The 22935-nt window shown below is 27.5% G+C and overlaps 4 protein-coding genes and 1 long non-coding RNA gene across 7 annotated transcripts; 3 read left to right on the forward strand and 2 right to left on the reverse strand.

The window, feature by feature from the left end:
• The first annotated feature begins 204 nt into the window (after positions 1–204).
• Positions 205–1366, forward strand: LOC111041575. The gene is made up of 3 exons (XM_022325882.1): positions 205–696; positions 794–912; positions 1176–1366. The coding sequence occupies exons 1-3, from the start codon at positions 657–659 to the stop codon at positions 1341–1343; spliced, it is 327 nt and encodes a 108-aa protein (XP_022181574.1). The 5' UTR covers positions 205–656; the 3' UTR covers positions 1344–1366.
• Positions 1367–1899: 533 nt separating this feature from the next.
• LOC111041572 (exosome complex component CSL4) lies at positions 1900–3321 on the forward strand. The gene is made up of 5 exons (XM_022325876.1): positions 1900–2052; positions 2125–2196; positions 2624–2797; positions 2884–2965; positions 3029–3321. Exons 1-5 carry the CDS (start codon positions 1915–1917, stop codon positions 3139–3141), a joined length of 579 nt encoding a protein of 192 aa, XP_022181568.1. The 5' UTR covers positions 1900–1914; the 3' UTR covers positions 3142–3321.
• Positions 3239–11705, reverse strand: LOC111041571. The gene is given in 13 exon segments (XM_022325875.1): positions 3239–3477; positions 3546–3694; positions 3765–3890; positions 3974–4108; positions 4180–4312; positions 4374–4430; positions 4645–4878; positions 4955–6745; positions 6813–6907; positions 10434–10492; positions 10577–10637; positions 10696–10884; positions 11032–11705. Coding segments are annotated over 12 exon segments (3024 nt in total). The 5' UTR covers positions 10716–10884; positions 11032–11705; the 3' UTR covers positions 3239–3313.
• A 122-nt stretch (positions 11706–11827) lies between these two features.
• LOC111041573 lies at positions 11828–22905 on the forward strand. The gene is made up of 4 exons (XR_002605343.1): positions 11828–11914; positions 20966–21199; positions 21273–21360; positions 22634–22905. It is a non-coding gene; the product is annotated as an uncharacterized LOC111041573 (long non-coding RNA).
• LOC111041569 lies at positions 13587–20760 on the reverse strand. Of its 3 annotated transcripts, none has more exons than XM_022325872.1 (18): positions 20606–20760; positions 20329–20446; positions 19960–20191; positions 19724–19892; positions 18033–18240; positions 17704–17953; positions 17256–17624; positions 16885–17197; positions 16577–16824; positions 16161–16332; positions 15847–16088; positions 15644–15755; positions 15487–15573; positions 15289–15423; positions 15058–15190; positions 14731–14994; positions 14410–14568; positions 13587–14337 (listed from the first exon to the last, which is right to left on the reverse strand). In XM_022325872.1, the coding sequence occupies exons 2-18, from the start codon at positions 20396–20398 to the stop codon at positions 14252–14254; spliced, it is 3249 nt and encodes a 1082-aa protein (XP_022181564.1). In that variant the 5' UTR covers positions 20399–20446; positions 20606–20760; the 3' UTR covers positions 13587–14251. The 3 variants fall into 3 exon arrangements, with proteins under 3 accessions (XP_022181564.1, XP_022181566.1, XP_022181565.1); XM_022325874.1 differs by having other exon boundaries at positions 20329–20482; XM_022325873.1 differs by having other exon boundaries at positions 20329–20487.
• Positions 22906–22935: the final 30 nt, after the last annotated feature.

Genomic DNA, 22935 nt, shown 5'->3' on the forward strand with positions numbered 1-22935 from the left:
GATTTTTAAATGTTTATTAAAAAAAAAAAAGCAATTTTTATTATATTATTATTTTATATTCATCAAGTATTGACATATTGTACCTAAGCAATTATTAAAGCCAGTATTAAGTACTTACCTATTGTTCAAGTACCTAATTAAGTTTGTAAATGAATTATGTATTATATTAAAGAAATAATTAATAATTATTATATTAAATTGGACGGTCTCTGTGCAAAAGGGCACAAGTCAATTTTAGCCATTTTCGGGTTATGTATGAATTTTATAGGAAATTTTGTGCTGCGTTTAGTGGTACCACTGTTTTTAACACATCTCCAATAATTATCAAGTTATTTGATAGTGCGATAAGTCATTAGTCATGATTATATAATTTTCTTGGTGTAAAAGGGCTTATGTCAATATCACGTTATGTGTAAAAGGACAATATTCGAAATTGTGTATGCGGCTTTGTGCAAAAGGTCACAAGTCATTATTTGAAGAATTATTATATTATTATTCTGTTATTTTGATATCTGGTTTGTGTATAGGAAAGTTACTTTGTCCATAACAGTTTGATCTCTTTGCTATAAATCTAAAATATTATCTAATAAAAATCTCTTAGATCTAAATACATATAATTACATTTTTGTGTAGCATTGCTGAACATTTTAATAAATATGTCGAGAAGAACCAATAAGATATTAGGACTAGTAAGTGGTGAGTATTACCTGAGCAACACTTGGCCCTACGTTACATGTCTACAGTATAATATTATGACTCATTTTAAAAATATGATGTTTTAATTTTATAACAGATTCTAATGGTTGTAATATTAATTATAAAGTTCCTAAAGCACACGTGCGTAGAAATTTAATCAGAGAGCTAAACTCAACAAAACACACTTCATTTTACAATTGTAAAAAAAATGTATCAGTAAGTTAACCTATAACATTAAATCAGCTTAAGACTTAAGAAAACCCTACACAAGCATACAACATAGTAAACTTGTGTTCAGTACTTCAGTAGAACCAATTTTGTGTTTTAAGCCGAGTGAATTTATCTATATTATTCAAACTTACAGCTATGAACATCATAGAACCTTTTTTTATCAGATAACCATTTTACTTGGCTTATTATCCAAGTATCTAGTTAGTTTTAATAATCCTTATCCTTTATACTTATCTGTTTTAATGTAGGAATGGATTAATAATAACGACAGTGCGAAATATAAAAAGCAAGACTGTAATTTTGTAGATTTGGAAACTATTAATTCACCTGAACATATTTTATCTTTAGTCAAAGTAAGTTTTATGTTCTCAATTAAAATTATTTTGAATAAGTATTTGAAGAAATTAACTTTTTAACACATTCTCTCTTAATTACTAAAAAAATAAAAAATATTATTCACCTTTCTCATGTTTTTATACTTTTCTTTTACATTGTACCTATTCTTCAAATATTTTTTAACAGTGTTGATTCTTATAATATATAGAATATCTGATGGCTTAATCTGCTACTTTTATATTTTAAACTTAAATAATAATATAAATTATTGACATAATGATTGAGCTATTTATAATTAAAAGTTTATAATATTATATATTAAGATAAATTAGTAAAAATAGTAAACATTATAATATTAGAAATAGCCAAATAACTTAGAAAGAAGAAATTTTTTTTTAAACTCATAAATTATTAGTGAATTATTTTATTTTGGATTAAAAAAAAAANTTTGCTATTAAAACATAAGTTAATAATATAATGTAGGTACTTGTTTTATATACATTAATATTTTGATCCCAAGTATATTATAGGTACTATTTTAAAGTATATACGTTTTGTTGCCAATTTAAATTAGTTAACTAACTTTTAACTATGTACAAGAATTAAAAGTACTTAAAATGTTTGTAAAAACAAAATAGTTTTTTTACTCAAATGGTTTGTTTATATTTAGGACAACGGCTTTGCCGACTAGATTCAACACACACTTTAGGTAAAGGGACATACAAAAGACAAGATTACATTTATTCTAGTTTGGCTGGAATTGTAAATGTAGATAACACAAACAATAAGGTGAATTTAAGTCTGTGGAATGTAATTAAAAAAGAAGTAAAAATAGTATTAAAACTAATCTGTTTTTTTTAGATATCTGTTGTGGAAGTTCGAAGTAAAGATCAGACTATTGTTCCAGCACCTGGAGACATTGTGACAGCGATGGTAATATAACTTCAATTTATGATTATTTTACTAATAAATTATGTGTAATAATTTATAATAATAATAAATAATATGATAGATTTCCAAATGCCTAGACTATTTACACGCGGTTTAGATTTATTTGTTATTATTCCTCATTATAGGATAGATAGTGGAACTTTTTCTTTTCTTCTCATAGCTCTTTGTTTGCCAATAAAACCTCCTATTCGCTTGATTTTTTTAATTCTGATAATTTTTAAATTTAATGATTTATTGTTTCTAAAAAAATCTTATTAGTTCAGTTATCATTAACTCTATTTTTTAGTCTTATACATATAATCGTGAATTATTTTTATATGTATTTTGGTTGTAATATTTTGTAATGCGCTATACCTGTTGATCACAAAAACAAAAATTATATTATCTATTATTGAATTTTTCCTGTTAGGTTACTACATTAAACCAAGATATGTGCAAGTGTCTAATAACAAGTGTCTGTGGACACGAACTGAATGAAACATACAGAAGTAGTTTAAGAAGACAAGACGTACGCATGAAAGAAATTGACAAAATCGATATGTTACAGTGTTTTAGACCAGGAGATATAATATTAGCTAGAATCGTGAGTGACACATATTGGTCGTCTGACTCTCTTAGATATCTCACACCAAGCCAACATTAATATTTTCGACTTGCATTTAATTTCAGTTGCCAATGACTGAAGCTCATACCTTCAAACTAACCACTGCTGAAAATGAACTTGGTGTAGTTATTGCGTGCAGTGAATATGGTAAGTGTTTACTGACCTATGGTTTTAATTTACTTGTTAAGACTAATATCGTCTAAATTTTAGGACATCCAATGACCCCAATTAGTTGGACTGAAATGAAATGTACAAAAACAAGTGCTGTAGAATACCGAAAAGTAGCTAAAATTGTTCAAGACAACACTGAAGAAAACATATAGACATGAACAATTTTTTTTACATAAATTTACACATTATTTTTTGAATTGTTTTTTTAAGGTTCATATTTTGTTGTAAAATAAAACAAAACAACTTAAAAAGAGAAAAATTATAACAGTATTTATTACATTTTTATTTCAACACTATAAGATGAAATAAAATAAAAAACTTATGTCAAGAGACTTGAGAAGACTTAATTTTATTTAACTTTTTAATTTGAGCAAGCTTATAAAATTCTTGCAATTCTTCTTCAAAAGATACTTTTTCAAGAGTTTGTGCTTTCACTACTGGTGCTAAAGGTTGTTGGTATCCGTACCAGTCGGTTAACCATTCATCATCTAAAAAATGTTTAATTACATTTAATAGCGGTTTTTTTTTTTTATTGATATAAATATATATTAATTACCTAAATCATAGTAAGGAGTTTGAGTTTGTTTACGTTCGCCAAATCTAATATCTAATTGCACTTGACTTTCATCATCATTTCCATGACTAATAGCACGGTCAGCCTCTGAATTATCAGAATATGTTACAAAAGCATAATAAACACGAAAACTAAAAGATAGAAAAAAAAAATTATAGAAAAGTTAATTAAATATATTTGGTTATTATATATTACACATACTCTGGTTTTTTATGAAGGGTTAAAGATTGTATTGTGCCAAATTCCTTGAACCGATTGTATAAGTAACGCTTTCCAAGTTTGATTGGTATCTGTCCAACATATACCACCCTTTTCTGTTCTTTATTCCTATATAATTTAATCGGTACAGTAACAAAACTTTTTGAATACACTTTCTAGTACAATTATACAATAATGCATATCCGCATTACCTTTGAAGAGCGGTTCGTGTATTTTGATTATATTGTGATCCTTGTAAAGCAGCATCAGTTCTGTTACGACTATAATAATCATCTGGGTTGGATGATATTGATGATGAACGGCTACTTTTATTATTATAATCAGACCTTATTAATTGAATGAGATAAAATATTATTTACTAACATTTATATTTCTTATAAGTTATAATAATACAAACCTTGATAAATTACGGTGCGACGAATACAATCTGCTCTGATGGCCATTTTTTTGGGACTTATCATGTGTGTTTAGATATTTTCCTTGTATTTTTTCATTGGATAACATTGAATCATCAGAAGTACTTTCATTATCTAAAAATAAAAATAATTTAATAAATATTATCAAAAGTGTAATTTAAATTATAAAATTTACCATTATCTTCTACTAAACTGCCCTTCATCAAACTTGACGTCTCTGCTATTTCTGATGCTAAAATAACAAAACAATTTTAGTTAGTTTAAAGGCTGCTATTCTACAATATGATAAAAAAGTCATTTTTAGTTACTAAAAAGTGATTTAGGTTAGGCAAATACACCAACAGTATCACAAAAATTAAATATATAAACCTACCAAATAATAATTTTGTAAAATTTTGTTTAGCACTAATGGCTCTTAAGTTAAATAGATTATAATGCAATATTACCAAAAGATGATGGTAGAAGATTTTTAATGTATTCAATTTTCATCCGCTTTTTTTGCAGTTCTTCTTCTTCATTGTTTATTTCTTTAGCAGTAGTAATTTGCTCTTCATTATCATCAATCTTCCTTTTTTGGCCAGTAAAATGTTCAGCTGTGTTTCGATCAAACTCTTCTTTCATTGCTTTCATTTTAACATTGTCTGTTGCAACTATGTCTACTGCTGGCTCTTCTTTTATTTCTAAAATAAATTTACATACATTTTTAAATTAAGATATAGAAAATAATTATGTATTTTTAGTATATACAAATATTACCCGAAATATTTATCAAACCCATTTTTTCTCTTTTTGCCCTAAATTCTTCCCACGAGATTTTTTTTTTATCCGTCTGAGAATCTATATCCTCGGTTTTCATTGAAGATACAATGGTTTCCATATTTTTTATGACAACTTTTTGACTTTCTGCATTCCCATTAATTAAATAGGAAGAATGAATTTCTTTTGGATCAATGCATTTTGTATCTTTTTCAGTTTTTAAATTAATTCTCAAGTTTGGTTGAATAGTGCTATTATTATTTTCAGGTTCACGTTTTATAATAAGTATTTTATCTTTCACTGAAGCTACATCATTACCTAGATCTTTTGGTTTGTTGTTAAGGTTGTATATTAAGTGGTTTTTTGAATTGTCAGTTGTTTTTATGGAACTGTTATCAGCACTTTGGTGTCGAGAAGCTAAACCTTTTGGTGATGAAACAATTTGATCAATTTTTACCAAACTATGACTTATAGTAGTACCTTGTAAGCCATTAGAAAAAGAATAGGATGGATTTATCACCATTTCAATATTTTCTTTACTAATGTCATTGAAATCTTCAAGTTCACGTTTAATAACAGGTGTTGTAAGCTTCGCAGAAATTTGTTCATCGCCTATTTTTTTAGGTTCACAATGAAGGTTATGGGCAATGTGTTTAACGCCATAATTTTCAGTAGCTTTTATTGACTTTTTATTATTAGCTCGATGCTTAGGGGCAGCATTTTTTAACAATGGCCTAATTTCATCTTTCACAAAACTGCGATTCATTGGTGTACAATTCAAGGTGTCAGCAGAATAAGATGGTTTCACTTCTTTTTTAATGATGTGTTTTTCAATATAGCCATTGAAATTTTCAGGTTCAAATTTCATAATCGGAGTTTGTACTTTAACTGAGATTTGATTAGTACCTAAATGTTTTGATTTACTGTATATGGGCTGCTTAACATTATTGGTAGTTTTTAAAGATATTTTATTAATACCCTGACACTTTGAAGTTGACTTTTTTAATAACAAAGGAGTAATACTATCTATAACTTAACCCCCATTATGACTACTAGTTGCACTTTGTGAACCATATTTACTGACACTATTTTTCACATACATCATACTGTGATTATTTGATGTAGATTGTGAATCATCAGCAGAATACTGAAGGCCAACAATGGTTTCTTCAATAGTTTCATTTTCATCTAAGGGTTCGCATTTAATAATTGGTGTTTGAACTTTAACTGGCATTCGATCATTGGCAAGATCTTTTGGTTCACAAAAAGTATTACAAAGCAGTTTAGCATTAGAATTATCAGGAGATTTAATAGATATTCTGTTAATTCCTCGAGGCTTTGTAATAGAACTTTTTAATGATGAAGATGACACAACAATTTCTTCAATTTTTTCCAAACCTGTGTTATTTTGTTGTAAATCATCAGCAGAATAATATGGACTTACTTCCATTTCAACCAAGTTTTCTTCAACATTATCATTGTCATCTTCAGCTTCACATTTTACAATAGATGAGTTAATATACCCCAACATTTGATTATTAACTTGTTCTATTTCGCAAAAAGGATTATGTATAAGATGATTGACATCAGAAGTGCCCATTGTTTTTATAGAAGTTCTATTAATGCCTCGCTTTGGAGCAAAACTTTTTGATAATGATGAAGAAGGACTATTTTCTTCAACTTTTACAAAACTTTGACTACCAGTAGTATCTATAGAATTATCAGCAGAATAACATTCATTTGACGGTTCTTCTTTTTCAATTTTAATTGTGATTTGACAGTCTTTATCTTCTGAAACAGGATTTTAAATGTTAATATTTATTAAAATAATGATTATGATAATGTTAAACATATTTACCATGAGTACTAAACAGTTCTTGATCAAATAGTTCTGAGAAACTCATATTTTTGCAGTCTTCAGGAAGCTCAAAACCTGTATTATATCTTGATACCCTAAGACATAAAAATGATAATTAAAGATAACCACAATAAAATGTCAATACTAATACTGGTTACTTTGAATAGTATTGTAATTTTTTTTACTTTTGACACCTCCTAAGCACTACCTAGATCTAATTTGCTATCAGACCACTATCAAGATTGAAAACCTAAGCATATTTATAGCTCAATAACATAAGGACAGACACAAAGAACACACACAACTTTAAAATCAATATATCTTCACTCAGAATCTAAAATTCCTAAACTTATTGAAATCCTCATTTATAATCTTAATAATTTCTTTTATTCTTTACATAATATGTTTTTCCAGTAATATAAATATTTTAAAACTAGTATAACCAATAATAACAGATAAGTTAATAAATTGTATAAAAAAACTCAACAAATCCATTAATTTATAATGAACATTATTTATGCTTAACCTACGACGATCGTGGCAAAAAATTATATTATACTAACACGTCTAAAAGCTAGAACTACATCAATTTTACTATCATCTGTAACGACTATAAATTCATATGTAAGCTTTTAAACTCCCGTTCAATATCCACCGCAGTTGATATTATAAAAAATCATAGCTTCAGACACAATAATATTTTATATCAGTCTTGATTTTAAAATTATATTCATTATCTCAAAAATAACAACTTTAAAATCAAATTACTCTGGATCCCCAGCCACTCTAACACAATCAGAAACAAATATGCTAATTAAGCCAGCCAAAATATAATTCCTTTCTAACATTGTCTTACTCAATGATATACTAACCTAAATTAAAAATAAACGTACACTTACACTTACCAACAGTGGTCAACTGAATTTACCAAACTACATGAAATCAAACAAAATATTTATCAGCGGCTTTTCTCTCTCAAATTGTCCAGAGAATTCAAAGTCATCACCACTTTACTAAAAATCAGCCACACAGAAATTTCACATAGTAAAAGAATGACAGCACATTGATTCTTTCTTTTCTCTGGCCCACTCGCTATATAACCAAAACTCATTCACACAATTTTTTTTTTTTATATTTACGAGTCATCTTAAAGTAAAATCACCTATTGCAAAAATTATAAAGAATAATAATTTCAAGGGTATGACATATCGATTTGGTTAAATATTGACTCAAAACGATTTAATCTCCATTTAAATTTACATTAAATTATTTTTATTTTTAAAGTAGAGTATAAAGTCAAATAGGTCATAATCAAATATAAAATTGATATGTCAAACCCTCAAATATATGATTATTGATGAAGTATAATATTTTTATAATACATGCTTTTACTATACTAATTACTCAAAAATCATAAAAAAAAACAATTTTATGTGAATGCATTTTATCTATATTGCAAGAGAGTCTAAGAGAGAAAACAAATATTAAACTGACATCCTCTTAATGGCCAAAGAGAATACTCCAATATGCACTGCTGCGGGGTCTGTACTGATATCAAACATATTCATAGGCGCAATTTCAGTTTATAACCTGGAGGGGCTCAACATATTAAAACATATTTATATCAGGCACGTGGAGAGCTCTGCCCCCACACCTCCCATTTAAGTAAAAATATGGCGATATCATATTTTCGACCTACTTTTCTACATTTAATATATTATAATGCATCTATTAATAAAACTAAAAATATTTGTATGAAAAAAATAACAACATTTAGGTAAATAAATGTAATACATATATATTCATTAAGTATATTATTATAATTGGAACCTTCAGTTAAAAATTGCAAATTTATCTAATATTTTTTCATTGGACAATTCATTTGATAAATTTCGTTCTAAATAAATCAATGATAAATTTGTAAATCTATCCTGATGCGTAAATGTTTGAAGCCGATTTTTAATCTTTCTTATTGCTAAGAATGATCTTTCACATGTTGCAGAGCTAATTGGAATTAGAGATAGTGATAACAGTTTATATAAATTAGGATAAAGCTCTGCAGCTTGCACCTTGCACGGGCTTGTTTCATATTTCCAGATTTAAACTTTGGAAACAATTTTTTTTAAACAACATTTACTGTATTATGTGGATTAGATAATTAATGAAGGAATTAATACTTCAATTAAAATATAAATTTTTGGAGTGGCTAAGCCCCTCCAAGTCCCCCCCAATCGCGCCTATGAACATATTTTTACTGAATGCTATCTAGGACAGATCTACTCAGGACAGAGTAAATTCTATGCTTCCTGAATCATTCGTTGCATAACTTAACTAGTACCGCACTCTTTTTGAACTAAATTCATCATTGGCAACAATCTACTCAACAAAATATAACTCTCCCCAATCTATCATTTAGTGTTTAAGTAGTATTTTTATTATCATTTATGCATCGTTTTTCATCAATGTTGTCTAGATATAATTTAATCTTGTCAATATCAATACATCATCCAATGGTCACCGTTTTCATGTGTAACTTAGAAGTCAATTACCCAAACTTAATTAAAACAAATAATAAAAAATAATATGTTAATATGCAATTACTTGCAAGGATATACCTGTTATTATATTTATTAAATGATTTATCACTAGTGCTTATGCATATATATTATAATAATTAATAACAGATTTTGTAAATATATCAACCAAATCTGGATTTTATCAAATAAACTCTATACAAGTTAAGTAGCATACAAGAAAGGAAACAGATTTCAACAAAAGACGATCAGCCCAGATCAGTCCTACAACAGGATTTACTATTTATATGCCTATCGTTTAGTGAAGACGCTCCACTAAACATAAGTTTACTGCCAAGTACGAGTTTTAACTTGAATAAACTATAGAATGTTGCTATATTACTGTAATAATTATATTTATAATAATCATATTATACAAAATAAATTTGTAAATTAAAAAGAGAATTCACGCACATTGTTTGTATGATCTTTAATCAACATTTAATTAAGACAATTTTTTAAATTTAAAAAATGTATGTTTTCATTGTTTATTTGGTATCAAATTTGCCTTATCAATACGATTGAAATTAAAAACGAGATCCTATATTTTGTAAGACGCGAAACCCTATCTATTATCTTATCTTAAAAACTAAACAAATAATTTTTTTTTTACGTTTTCATTGACTTAATTGTTGTGTTCATGAAATATTCTACACTTTGAAGTGTTATTAAAATATATAATATAACCTTGAAAAAAAATTTTCAAGATAACTTAAATAATTTAGAAAAGGTCAATATAAATTAAAATAATTAAATATTTTAATACATTTAATATTTGTATCAAAAATATTATCAACTCTCCACAAACTCTACTAAGAATATTTGATTTAACTACCTAATTCAATGATATATGTTTGTAGATGACTTGCAAATTTAAATGTTCAACTCAAACTATAGTCTCATATACAATCTTATTTATTCTTACATGAGGCCTAATTATTCTTGTATAATAGAATAAATACAGTTTCTTAGTCAAAAGTATACAAGTCTCCCACATACTTAAGTAGGTACAGTGCACATAATTAAATATATATTTAAAATAACTTACGACGAATAATATGAATCAAAAATATAATCCAAATCGGAGTGATTACTAATCTCATTCACCTAAAACAAATAAAAAGTTTTATGTTAAACAATACCTTCCATTTTTCAACGAAGTGAAAAAAAAACTATGATAATAATCAATACCTCGGCCATGTCATAAGGCGTAGACTGATCATTGAAGGAGAAACAGTCCTTAGATGGTGACCTACAACATGAAATTAATATAAATCTGGGCAAAATAACGATGCAAATCTGAAACTCACTCTATCACGTCTGAATACATAACTGCCAATTTAAAACTAAGCGGTATGGTAAAACTTGCGAAGTGTTGTCTTTATTAGTATCTATGTGTAATAGTCTTTACGTAAAAAATATTAGATAGGTACATAAATATATTACGGCACGACAAAAACAACTACAAGTACTCAAACATCGTAGCAAGGATAATTTACCTAAAAACAAAAACAAAAACAAAAATAAAAATGGTTTTAAAACAGTATGGATCAAAAACCATGCAGTGGTGAAAAAAAAAGAATAGCAACTGGTAGAGACATTGTCTTTCAGCGGTTGTAGCTACGATTTTAAAACTACCGACTTACCTAACCTATGACTTGAAAAACATACAGTGCTCCTCGGAAATAAGAGCAATCGCACACTATAATAAAATAGTGGTAAAAATAGTAATAGTAGTAGTAGTAGTAGCAACTAGTAACTAGCAATTGTAGATGGTTGTGTTGTAGTACTCGGTGACGACTGACTAGTACGAATACCAAGTAATTGATTAATAGAAGGTATTAGCAACAGCAGCAACGACGATGGCACTAAGGTAGTTATAGTAGCAGCTGGATCAACGGCGATCGACGACGTTTTGACCAAGTCCCGTTCAAAGGAAAACGGATCGCGCACTTATCCGAGAAAAAAATTATTGACCGCTGGAGATTGACCGACGACGTTAATTGTTTAGGAACTATTATTACACCGACCGGATCGGCGCTATTATGTTATTCTATTGTAATTGTAAATAATGTTAACACGAACTAAAAAACATAAATAAAAACGTGCCGAGCGCGCGTGTGTATGGCGTGTGCGCGTACAAGTGGTACAACTACGTACGCGAGTGCGTTGCCGTTTGCCGATGACGATATCAGCGATGTCGACGTTTTTAGAGTTTATCGGCGTCGACTTGCCTGACAGTCACACCGCTCCCGAATTTATTATTTACAACTAAAAAATATAATATTTTATTATTATGGACCGCGTCTTCCTCAGGTTCCTTGCCTAAAACCTACTCGCCACTCGGTACTCGGTAGTCAGTACTTGTCTCAGTGCAATCGGGCTTCGACATTGGACAACCTCACGTGGTCACATGCTCTGTTATCACATGACGGCCGTGATAGAGACGCGATAGCGCGGCAGTCGTGGAAGAAGACGTCGCATCGTCGCAGACTCGCAGTCGTACTACGGAACTACCGGCATGCCAAGGTATAATTAGTAATTATAATTACCTTGCGGCATGCATAGTACCAGTGTACCACAATGTTGATAATCAAAATAAACATCAACATTTGAGTTATCATTTACTTTTACTAAAGTATAAAAATCATACCATTAATATTATATTAACTACAAAAATGAAAACATCGAAAAATGCAAACCTCTATGTATAGCACAGAATACAGATCCAAAATATTTTGACTTTTTATCGAGTCTATAAATTGCTATTATAAAAAATATATTGTCTAGAGAATATGTACCTATTATGTTTATCGTTTTTACTTTATGCTTGAAATAGGTAAAACAAGAAACCAAAATCGATATTGTTAAAAAGTAGTTTTGCAAAATGATGAATGTACTTATTAGAATATAATATATGCAAATTATGCATTTGTGTGTTTTATGAACAATTTTTTGGAGCAGTGAAAATGTTTCAAATAATTTCGATTTTAAATTGTCAATAGTAAAAAAGCGGGTGTGTGGGTAACGCCCTACTGTACAATAGGTGTATAGAGAGTCACTTTAATGGATGTGATGTGTTAAAATTTGAATTCAATGATATTAAATCTTTGTATTCGAAAAACGATTCTGAAAGAAAACGGTCTGTCAGCCTATAATATATAGGTACCTATTGGCTATTACTCAGTATATTTGATCGTATTAGGTATTGTGATTAAAGTAATTTATTTTACTATCAAACATCAATGCTAGTGTAATACCTAAGGATAAACCTATGATTAATAATTTTAAATTACAACAAAATTACTTAAATCGTTATTCTTCCTTTAATATCTAATTCATCCGACTTTGTTTTTGCATTTCTTGGTTACAATATAAACTAATTTGTTTTTAATCCTTATATACATTTTTATCTACAAATTAATTGTCATGTCTTCGTAATGTTGATGAATTTAGTCAATATTTGAACCCTATAAGTTAAATGCTAAAAAAAGTGATGCCTTTGTATCTTTATTTTTAAATTACTTTTTTATTTTATTACTTTTATTATAACAACTTACTAATACAATTTCAAGCTTTCGATTAAACCAAGAATTTTCAATGGAAATGTATATATAAAAAACAAAAAATAATTTTAAATTGGAAATATCTATAAATAGGTCGAAGAGTAAAAATAATTTTAAATTACACCATGTGTAAAATCTAATAAAAATGTAACTATGTCAAAAATTGATTTTCATAAAAATTTCGTTTTTCCTTAGTTTTCCCCTCTAATTCAAATGCTTTCAATTTAGAACTCTCAAAAACACCAACTAGATTCATTTTACCACCAGAATAAATACTAAAGTCAATAATTGAAGAGTCATTTTGACTACTTACCGTGTACACTGTACAATCAATACATTCATTGATCTGCTCAGAATCTAAATAACGACATACACTTTTTCATAGAGTTCTCTTTTTTACTTTTAAACTACAATGGTACCAACTAGATCCAATTTGCTTCAAGAAACCACCCCCAAAGTTTAAATTCTAAAAACTTTTAAATTGTAATGCCACTGAGTGAAGACAAAAAAATTTGTTTTTGTTACCTTGATGTTATGGGGTCAATATATTATTCATTAATTCATAAATCCTTTAGTGAAAAACAATTTTACATTAAATATTCATTCAAGTGATATTTAAGATCAAATTAAAAATATTTTAGATCCAAATAGAAGGAATTTATTTATTAAATCAAGTATTATATAAAATTAAAAAAATAGAACATTTCATAAAATAGTATCAATGCACTGTGGTACATGATATACTAAAGAGAACATCACATAAGCATATGTTGTCTTCATTTTACACACATACGACATACCAAATTTTCATTCACTAGTTTCAATAGTGTGCTGTTAGTTTTGATATTAAAATAAATTGACCTATTATCAAACTTTTAGGTCAAAACATTATCTGGGTCCTCTTATTGGTTTTTTTACGATATTTTATTTTTAAGTGAGTTATAAGTATGTAAAGTATTAATATTTGTAAATGCTCATAACTAACTAAAAAAATTAAATATTGTAAAAAACCAACAAGAGAACACCAATAATGTTCTTACATAAAAGTTTAATGATAGGTCAATTCACTTTAATATCAAAACTAACGGCACACTATTAAAACTAGTGAATGGAAATTTGGTATTTTGTACAAGTGCAAGATGGATACAACACATGCGGGGACGACATCCTCTCAACAAGTATCCCAATGTACCATACAATCATACAAACAGATTACACATAAATAATAATCAATAATAAATAATCAATAATGATAAATAAAAATAGAATTGTATAAAAATAGTTAACTTGAGCTTAGGAATCAACCATATAAAAATATGTTAAATGCAATTAATGCAGTTAAAACTAAAACATTGCCTGTGATCCATGTCCCTGCAGATGATATACCTGAAACAAATAATTAATCATTTAACAATCAACATATACCAAAATTCAATTATTGAACACTATAAAATTTACTTGAAGCTAATTTTTTGTTGTACACAGGACATCCTTGGTATGGAATTTTTAATTTAACATTAGTAGGATAATAACCACTAATTTTCAGTGTTTGAGCAGGTAATTGTCCAATTGCTAATAGTTTACTAAAATCAGATTCCAATTCATTAGCAAGGGCACCTAATTAAAACAAATAAATTAATAACTTTGTTAAAATTTATATTTTTTTAATGTTATTATTGTTATCAAGAAAAGTTATGAATAACAGAACCTCTATCAAGTCTTGTCATTTCGATAATTAAACTATTACAATATACATGAATAACCTTTTACAAAATATACCTTTAAAATGGACCAAATATTGAATACAAGCGCCATTATGTAATATTTTTGTTTTTCTACTGTCTACAGTAATCATCCAATCAGGAACACCCATTGCATTCCTTACAGCTTCAAAAAAATGTGTTGTTTCATACTTAGTAGTTTTTCTTACATTCACATATTTAATGATGTCTTTATCATACTCAATGTTAGCACATCCTAATTTTTCATAACCATTTTTTGAAAATACGATAATTGATCTACCAATCGCTGAAATGTCTCCTTCTAAAATTGTATACTAATTTTAAAAACCTTTTACTCTAATACACATATAGTGTATACTATTACCTAAAGGTAAATTTGGATCAGAAAATACCATTGAATGTGAACCAACGTCAATATTACCCAAACGACCAGATATATCTCCAACGTAACACCGCAAAGGTTGATCAGGCCCACATTCATCTTCATACAGCCTCACCTATAATAGTTCATTATATTTAAATTAACACAATCAGTTAAAATGAAACTTTTTACATTCACAACAGTTTTAAAATTAATTGACAACATATACTCTACATTCAGTGGATCAGCAAGTTGTGTGTAGTATGGGTTCCAAATGTACCCAGCTGCAGTGCACCGAGTACCGTGGTCTTTAACAGTGGCATCAATACCAACTGGGTTAACATAAATTGCCCATTTATGATTTTTAGTCTACAGTTTAGTTAAATAAATTAAACAACAGTCAAATTTTAATGTATACAATTCAAAATTTACCATATTTTTATTATATAAACCTGGGTAATGCAAATTAATTTCAATTACAGTATCACTTTTACTTCCATCATTATAAACTAGTTGAGTCTAAAATGCACAAAAAAAAGATGTTCATAACTATATGATGAAATATCAATTAAATCAATTAAATACAGACCATTCGTATATAACCATAAAGAAAACCATTAGGGTTGTGAAATGAAGCCATCGCTCTGATTTCTCGAGCTTCTGAAGGTGCATATCCTCTTTCTATTGTAGAACACACCAATCTATTAACATTAAACACACGAGATAAGACATTTGTATACAATTAATGATATTATCAAATATAAACTTATTCAACTATTATATATTGTCCACCTTTTTTTAGAAGGCATCCCATGTATCATTACTGATCGACCTAAAAATACTAATTGGCCAAATAACTGAGCATGGGTATCATTTCCAATTGCAGACACAGTTCTAGCACCATGTATTGAGCCAAATCTCAAACTCCAATCTCCATATCGTATACCTCCAGTCTCTTTATTATTCCATGGATCCCAAATTTCATATAAATTTGAACTCTCACATGGTAAGTCTAAACCACCGTCAACTGAATTCTATTGAAGTATAAATATTAAATCACAAATTATAAAATGTATATTCAAGAAATTAATTTATCATAGACTTACTGAATAAACATAATAATCATAACCGCCTTGTACGCCTTGGAGGTTTATCTCAAAATCAACTGGGTCATACTCAGAAAGTTGGAATAATTCAATTTTACCAGAAACAGAATTTGTGTCAGTATCGCTGTACCAATCCTTTACTACAGCTTTTCGATGCCATACCTTTTCTATTCTGAAATTAGTATTTAACAATTGTAATTAAACTTATAATACATTATAATATACTAATTTATTTATTTAACCAATTCCTCAAATATTTTATTATACAGCCAACCACCTGTAATAAAATTGTTCTACTCAATAGTGTCCATTTACCTAACTAATAATAAATTAAGGTTTAAAATGAATATAAATATCGTGCAAAATATGTTAATTATAAAATACATCCACCATATTATTTTCAATTGTAAAATTACTTTGAACAAGCTAAACGATCCCCACGGGCTTCTGGACCATGATCACCATAAATCACCAGTGATTTACCAATAATTGAATTTATTCCAAACAATGACATATATTCATCCACAAACATATGTCTACTCACACCTATTGCGTTTAATTTATTACCGGCTATCGACAAACTATTCAAACGAGAAGATAAATCACCTACACTGCAGTATTTAAGGGACTTACTGCAGAAAGATGTCATATTGTTTTTCACAACCTATTTTTGAAAATAGTTACTAATTGCACAGAATTTTATTATCATATAAATTAATAATACCTTGTGAGGATCATATATAGGACCTGCACTTTTACATCGATCCATCCAATTATAAAAGTCTTTTCCAGGTGGTTGTACATTTATAGACCACCTATGTTCGTCTGAATCTTTAAGTGTTGTACCATCTGCATGAACTAAACTTTCAACTATTATTACAGTTTCGGTAGCTCCAATGTCAATAGGTTGTCGAAATACAATTCTACCAACTAGAGGATAGCGAAAAATTGCTTCTGATGTTAAGTAAGCTACTTTAGTTTGAGAATTTGGACCAGTAAATGGTAACAGTGTAGTGCAAGTCAAAATGTCCTTATTTCTGAAATAAAAAATATAACATTAATTCTATATAAAATACAATTTGATATATTATTTACATGTATAAAACTAATGATCTATGAATAACACTATTGCTTCCAAATAGAGGTAAATATGAATCCCAGCTAGAACTATCATAATTGTATTTTCCGCTTAAGTCACCAATAGCATATTTATCTTGAGTAAGCCTTTCAGCTTCAGCAGGAAATGATTTACCAGTTGGATTAAAAATGTTACCAACGCCCAAGCAATTATTATGTATATTTGATGATGTCTTATATGTTTTTGGAATTGATGGCATTTCATGTAACCTTAAAGTTATATCATTTTGAATTGAATCAGCTTTGCTATAAACATTAGTAACTTCAAATTTTGATTTTTGCCATAATGTCAATTCCAGTTTTATTTTTGTTTCATTGACAAATCCCCTATAAAAAATAATAGATAGTTATGCATTAATTATATGTATTATATGCTGATTTAATTATTTGAAATAAAAATAACTACTTGAGTGTAACGCTTTTTTTTAGATTTATTTGAGCACAATCTAAAATATTATCAGCACGTTCACTATCAAACAAAACCATGTATAAAGCTCTACTTTCGTATTCAATATCAAATGTTGCTAGATTAGTATCTCGTATTAATGATTTTTTCCCAATTTGAACTGGCCCAAGTCTAGCACCCAAATCACCTAAGCCATTAGATTCAGGATCATATAAAATCTGAAGAGCATCACAATTCAGTTTTGACTTATCTGAAAGATGTATAAGACACATTATTATTTTAATACAAATAACATCATATTATAATACAATCATGTATAAGTAACATACCTAAAATAGATTCAAGAACATCAGTTGAAAATATTTTCCAATTATTGGTAGTGAGCTCAGTTTTTAAACTTTTTCTATCTTCAATATTAGTAAATATGACAGCATCCATTAAGCTTCTTGATATACCAACCCAAACTATATAAATACTCCCAAAAAAACGAGTTTGAAACTTAGCTTCAGCCACTCGCAATTCTGAATCATCTTTTGCCTATAAAAAAATTATTTATTGTGTTTAAAAATATGGTACTGGTTTAGTTGATATCTGTCCAAGAAATATTCTCCCGCTACTCAGATTTAAATATTTAATTTAATCTCTTGTATTTTAAATGTTTAAATCATTCTATTATAGTTAATATATCTTTAAAAAATAATAATAATAAATACAAAAGTACTTTAATACTTTTATAGTTTAATCAATGATGAAATCCAACACAATAATTAAATTATTTATATGTATTTGTTAATCTAATGGTCCACAGCTAAATTATAATGTTTAAATAAATTATTAGAATATAATAAACTACCAATACAAATCAAATATTATTCAATTCAGCAGTAATTCTATGAACAAACAAAATAAAATAATAAGTATCTAATAAGCATGTACTTGTGCATTAAAAACTGTCGAAATATGCCTTAAAAAGTTCAGAAATATGCATTTATATGAATTACAAATATGTAGATTAAAAAAAAAAAAATCATTAGCAATTTTTAAAATAACAAGAAATATCCATTCATATTTTGAAAAATAGTATTTTTGATCACTTTATGTTGCGAAGATTCTCATAAATTGCATATATTAAAAAAGAATAACCTATTGCATTTTTAATTTCATCATAGTATTTCCATAAGAAAAAATACAAGTTAATATAAAAATTATAGATAATATGCCCCATAAAATTTTAAAACGCATAAATATGCCAAATATGCAAAAAAACCTAAATGCATGCATAACAAAACTTCACAAACTTAACCATAATACCTTGAAATGGATTTCTATGTTATTTAGCATCAAATCTTAGCTGATTGATATGCAAATGCATGAACTAACAAGCCCTGCTAATAACTTTTGATTAACAATGATTAATGAATATACAAACATTTATGGGATAATGAGTAAATAGTTATACTTGTATCTCCTTATTACTTATTATATTTATAAATAATATTTCATAATTTCGGTTATTATGTTTTTTTTTTTACAATATAGAATATAAATCTTTGGTTTTAGGAAAAAATTTAACATAATTTGACATTAAAAGTAGTTATAAATTTAATAACAAATAGTTAGAAGATCAAAAATACGAGAGAGATATAAATGGCAGGAGTCAACTAAATCAGCAGCAAAATTTTAATTTTGAAGACCATTGGAAGTTAAAAATAGCTGTTCGTTTGTAGAAAAATTATTAATAAATATTATATATATTGTTTTGCATTTCAACATCCATTCAATGTGAAATTATACAATGTTAATTTACCAACTATAAAATAAAATACACTAACAAAAACAAAAATAAATAAATATATACATATTTTAATCCCGGTACCTACTGTATATAGGCAAATATAATATTTATTATTAAGATTGAAATTAGTACCTACTTAGTACTTACTACATATCAGATACTAAATAAAGCAATTTATTAAATAATGCACATTTTACTATGTTTAATAATAACTAATATACATACCATAATTGTTGAGCAAATAGTATTTCCAGCATTATCTTTAAGCAATAAAGATCTATACCAAATTCCCAAAGGACCAGTAAGTTCTAATATAGATTTCGAAATCGAAAACTGAAGTCTTGTATGATTTTCTAATGATAATTCTCCAAATGTATCATCAAAATTTAATAATCTATAAATAAATGTATATAATTTTTAGTTTAATGTACATTTTACAAAAATTATTCAAAAGAAATTACTTATTTCCAAGATTTTTGTCACTACATCGATCAGCAAAAATAGTATAATCAACAGGAAATTCTTTTATTTGCCAAGACCATTGTAATGAGTTGCCAAAATTTTTTAAAGAAACAGAAATTAGAATAATATCATCAATCAAAGAATGTTGAGAAAACAATATTGAGCCATGAATTAGATCTTGGGAAAACCTTGAAATCAACTGTACACTGGTATTTATATTGTTAAATCCATCTATAAAAACATCGATTAATTTTCACATATGGATATATTAAATAGGATAAATTGGCACTTATGGTATAATTGTATTTTTTTAGTTTATACTGTACACCTAATAAAGCTAAAAATTAAAACTAAATTAAAACACTTACCATCATCCAGACTTTCACAGTACAAGTACGGGAGAATGACTAACACCAACAAACACTTTGGAAAAACCATTCCAATTGTTGGAAAAAATATAAATTCAACTCATTGAACCAGCATAAACTAGGAGTAAATGGTTTGATTATTAACTTCACATTCCTGTGCTTAAAATAGTATACAATAAAAAAAAAAACGGTACAATTGTTCAACTTTATATATTCTTGTAATAAATTGTCATTGTTCAATATTGGTCAATATTATAGCAACTGAGAACTGACTTACCTACTATTAAAGTAAAATTAACAGTACAGAGACTACTGTTACAGTAGCAGTGTAGTACGGTTATGACGCTGTAGTCTACAACTGTCTACAACTAGACACTAGTCTTTAATCTTTTTTTATGAACTAGTCTGTGTCCTGTGACAATTTCACATTTTGTTCACTGTTGTTTTTAGTCCTTACATGACACATGTACGTGATGATAATACTTATCAAACGATCGTACTATTATGAATTTTATATTTTTATCACTTGTTGAGTGTCAATACAGCACAACCACGGGATGGATAAAATAATAATTTGATTTAAAATAACGCCAACATAAGCAATTTTGCAATATTATAATAATTTTCATGTTAACAGATGGCGCTTTAGTTAAACACATAAACTCTCGACCCGTACTTCCAATACGCAGAAGTATGGAACTGCAGAAACTAGGAAAAAGGGAAAATCTGTATTCAGAACTCAGAAGTAAGTGAAGGAGGAAGCTTGTTTGTCGTTGAACATTGATCTGTACAACAAAAATAATATCGTACATTTGAAAATTGAAAAATTTTAATAAACTCCTTTTCCACTGTTATATAGAATTTAATTTTGGTAATTTTTTAATAAAAATTAATTATTATTTAAGATGTCTGTACCTAGTTTACAACGTACATTTTTTTTTTAGCCAAAACCGAATTTGAAATGGTAATAGAATGCAATAAAAAAGAACGAGAAAAACTTTTCAGCCAGTCTAATGGTGCATTATTACCGGGGTAAGTTTTTTTTTAGTTATTACTTACGGGTGTACGTATTGCTGTATATTATGGAAAGTCCTATATATTTATAATGTGAAAAAATCAATAAAAATGTCGGTTCCGCATAGGTGCCTTGTTATATGATACATTTGCTGACAATAATTATTATTTATTTATGTATTTAATTGGAGTTTTCTAAATTATAATTAATGTTATATTAAAAAAAAAAAAATTGTTTTTCACCCTAATTAGTTAATATTTAGTATGTATTTTTATATGATAAGACAATTATCTGAATTGACATTTATGAAACTACCTTCATAACGATCTAAAAATATTACACAAATTAAAATGTTAAGACATAAAAATGTATTATAAAAATTATTTTTTTTATGTTGGTAATTAACTTTTATTTTACTGCTATAGGTAATCTATAAGCCCATTACGTATTCAAATAATAGGTAATACGCCACACGCCCACACGACTTTTTAAAATTATTTAGTTGTTGTTTTAATTTAGTAGTTAAATTATATAATTATTTAGAACCAATTGCGTGATTTAAATAAATTATAATTTAGAATTTCTGACTTATAATTTCAGCTTAGGTAGGTACCTACCAAAATTGTTAATTTATTTTTAAACAAGATTATGAACTATGATATTCTTATAATGGGCATTATAATGCATAATATTATATACACTTTCTTTCAGAATATTCTCTTTAAATTATACGAATAACATTTTTACAGCATGTCTATTTAAAAAAAAAAAAAGTATTTTAGTGGAACTTTTTACGTAACAATTTTAATCTCTGATTATTATTAATATCAAACGTATTTCAGTCTTCAAAAACTAACTGCATGCCTACGTTAGATCACGGATAGCCATAATGTAAACAAAAACAGTTAACCATAGTCTATATCTATAGGTATTATCTATGGAATCTGGTCCAGAAAATACGATAGTTTCTCTTGCTTTAACAGTTTGAATCATAAAATATTCATCGAAAGCTTGTTTGTAAATATTAAAGACTATTTTGATTTTGTATATAATACATCAAAAATACTCTGGTAAGAAATGTCAAAACATTGGAACTTAATAATATTGAAAGTTAATGCTTTTCCTCGTATTATATTATAATATAATATTACATTGTACCTAACATTGTAAAAATACCTGGTGTATTGACACAATTGAATTAATAAATATAAAAAATAATATTACATACCTATTATTTATACCTAGCTGTAATCAGGAAAAAAACTTAATTTTTCGACTTTTATCATTTAGGTACTTCACGAGAAGCGAGTATGTGACCTATCCAACACGGCATGGTATATATTTAATATTTAAGAAAAATTTCCTCGATTTTGACTAAATTCTCAAGAACGTAATATATTCTACAATTTCCTCTCAATTATAGACATTCTTGTTTTAGTAATATCGCTTTCCATTTTATAAAATAAGCCTACAACTCAATATTGAAATCAATAATAACAACAAAATTATTGTGCCTCTTGTGGGTACTGGCAACTGGAGAAGAGTACACCATTTAACATAATAATACCGCAATAAAAAGTAAATAATATTTG

Source organism: Myzus persicae, unplaced genomic scaffold, assembly GCF_001856785.1.
Source record: "Myzus persicae strain clone G006 unplaced genomic scaffold, MPER_G0061.0, whole genome shotgun sequence".
NCBI lineage: Eukaryota > Metazoa > Arthropoda > Insecta > Hemiptera > Aphididae > Myzus > Myzus persicae.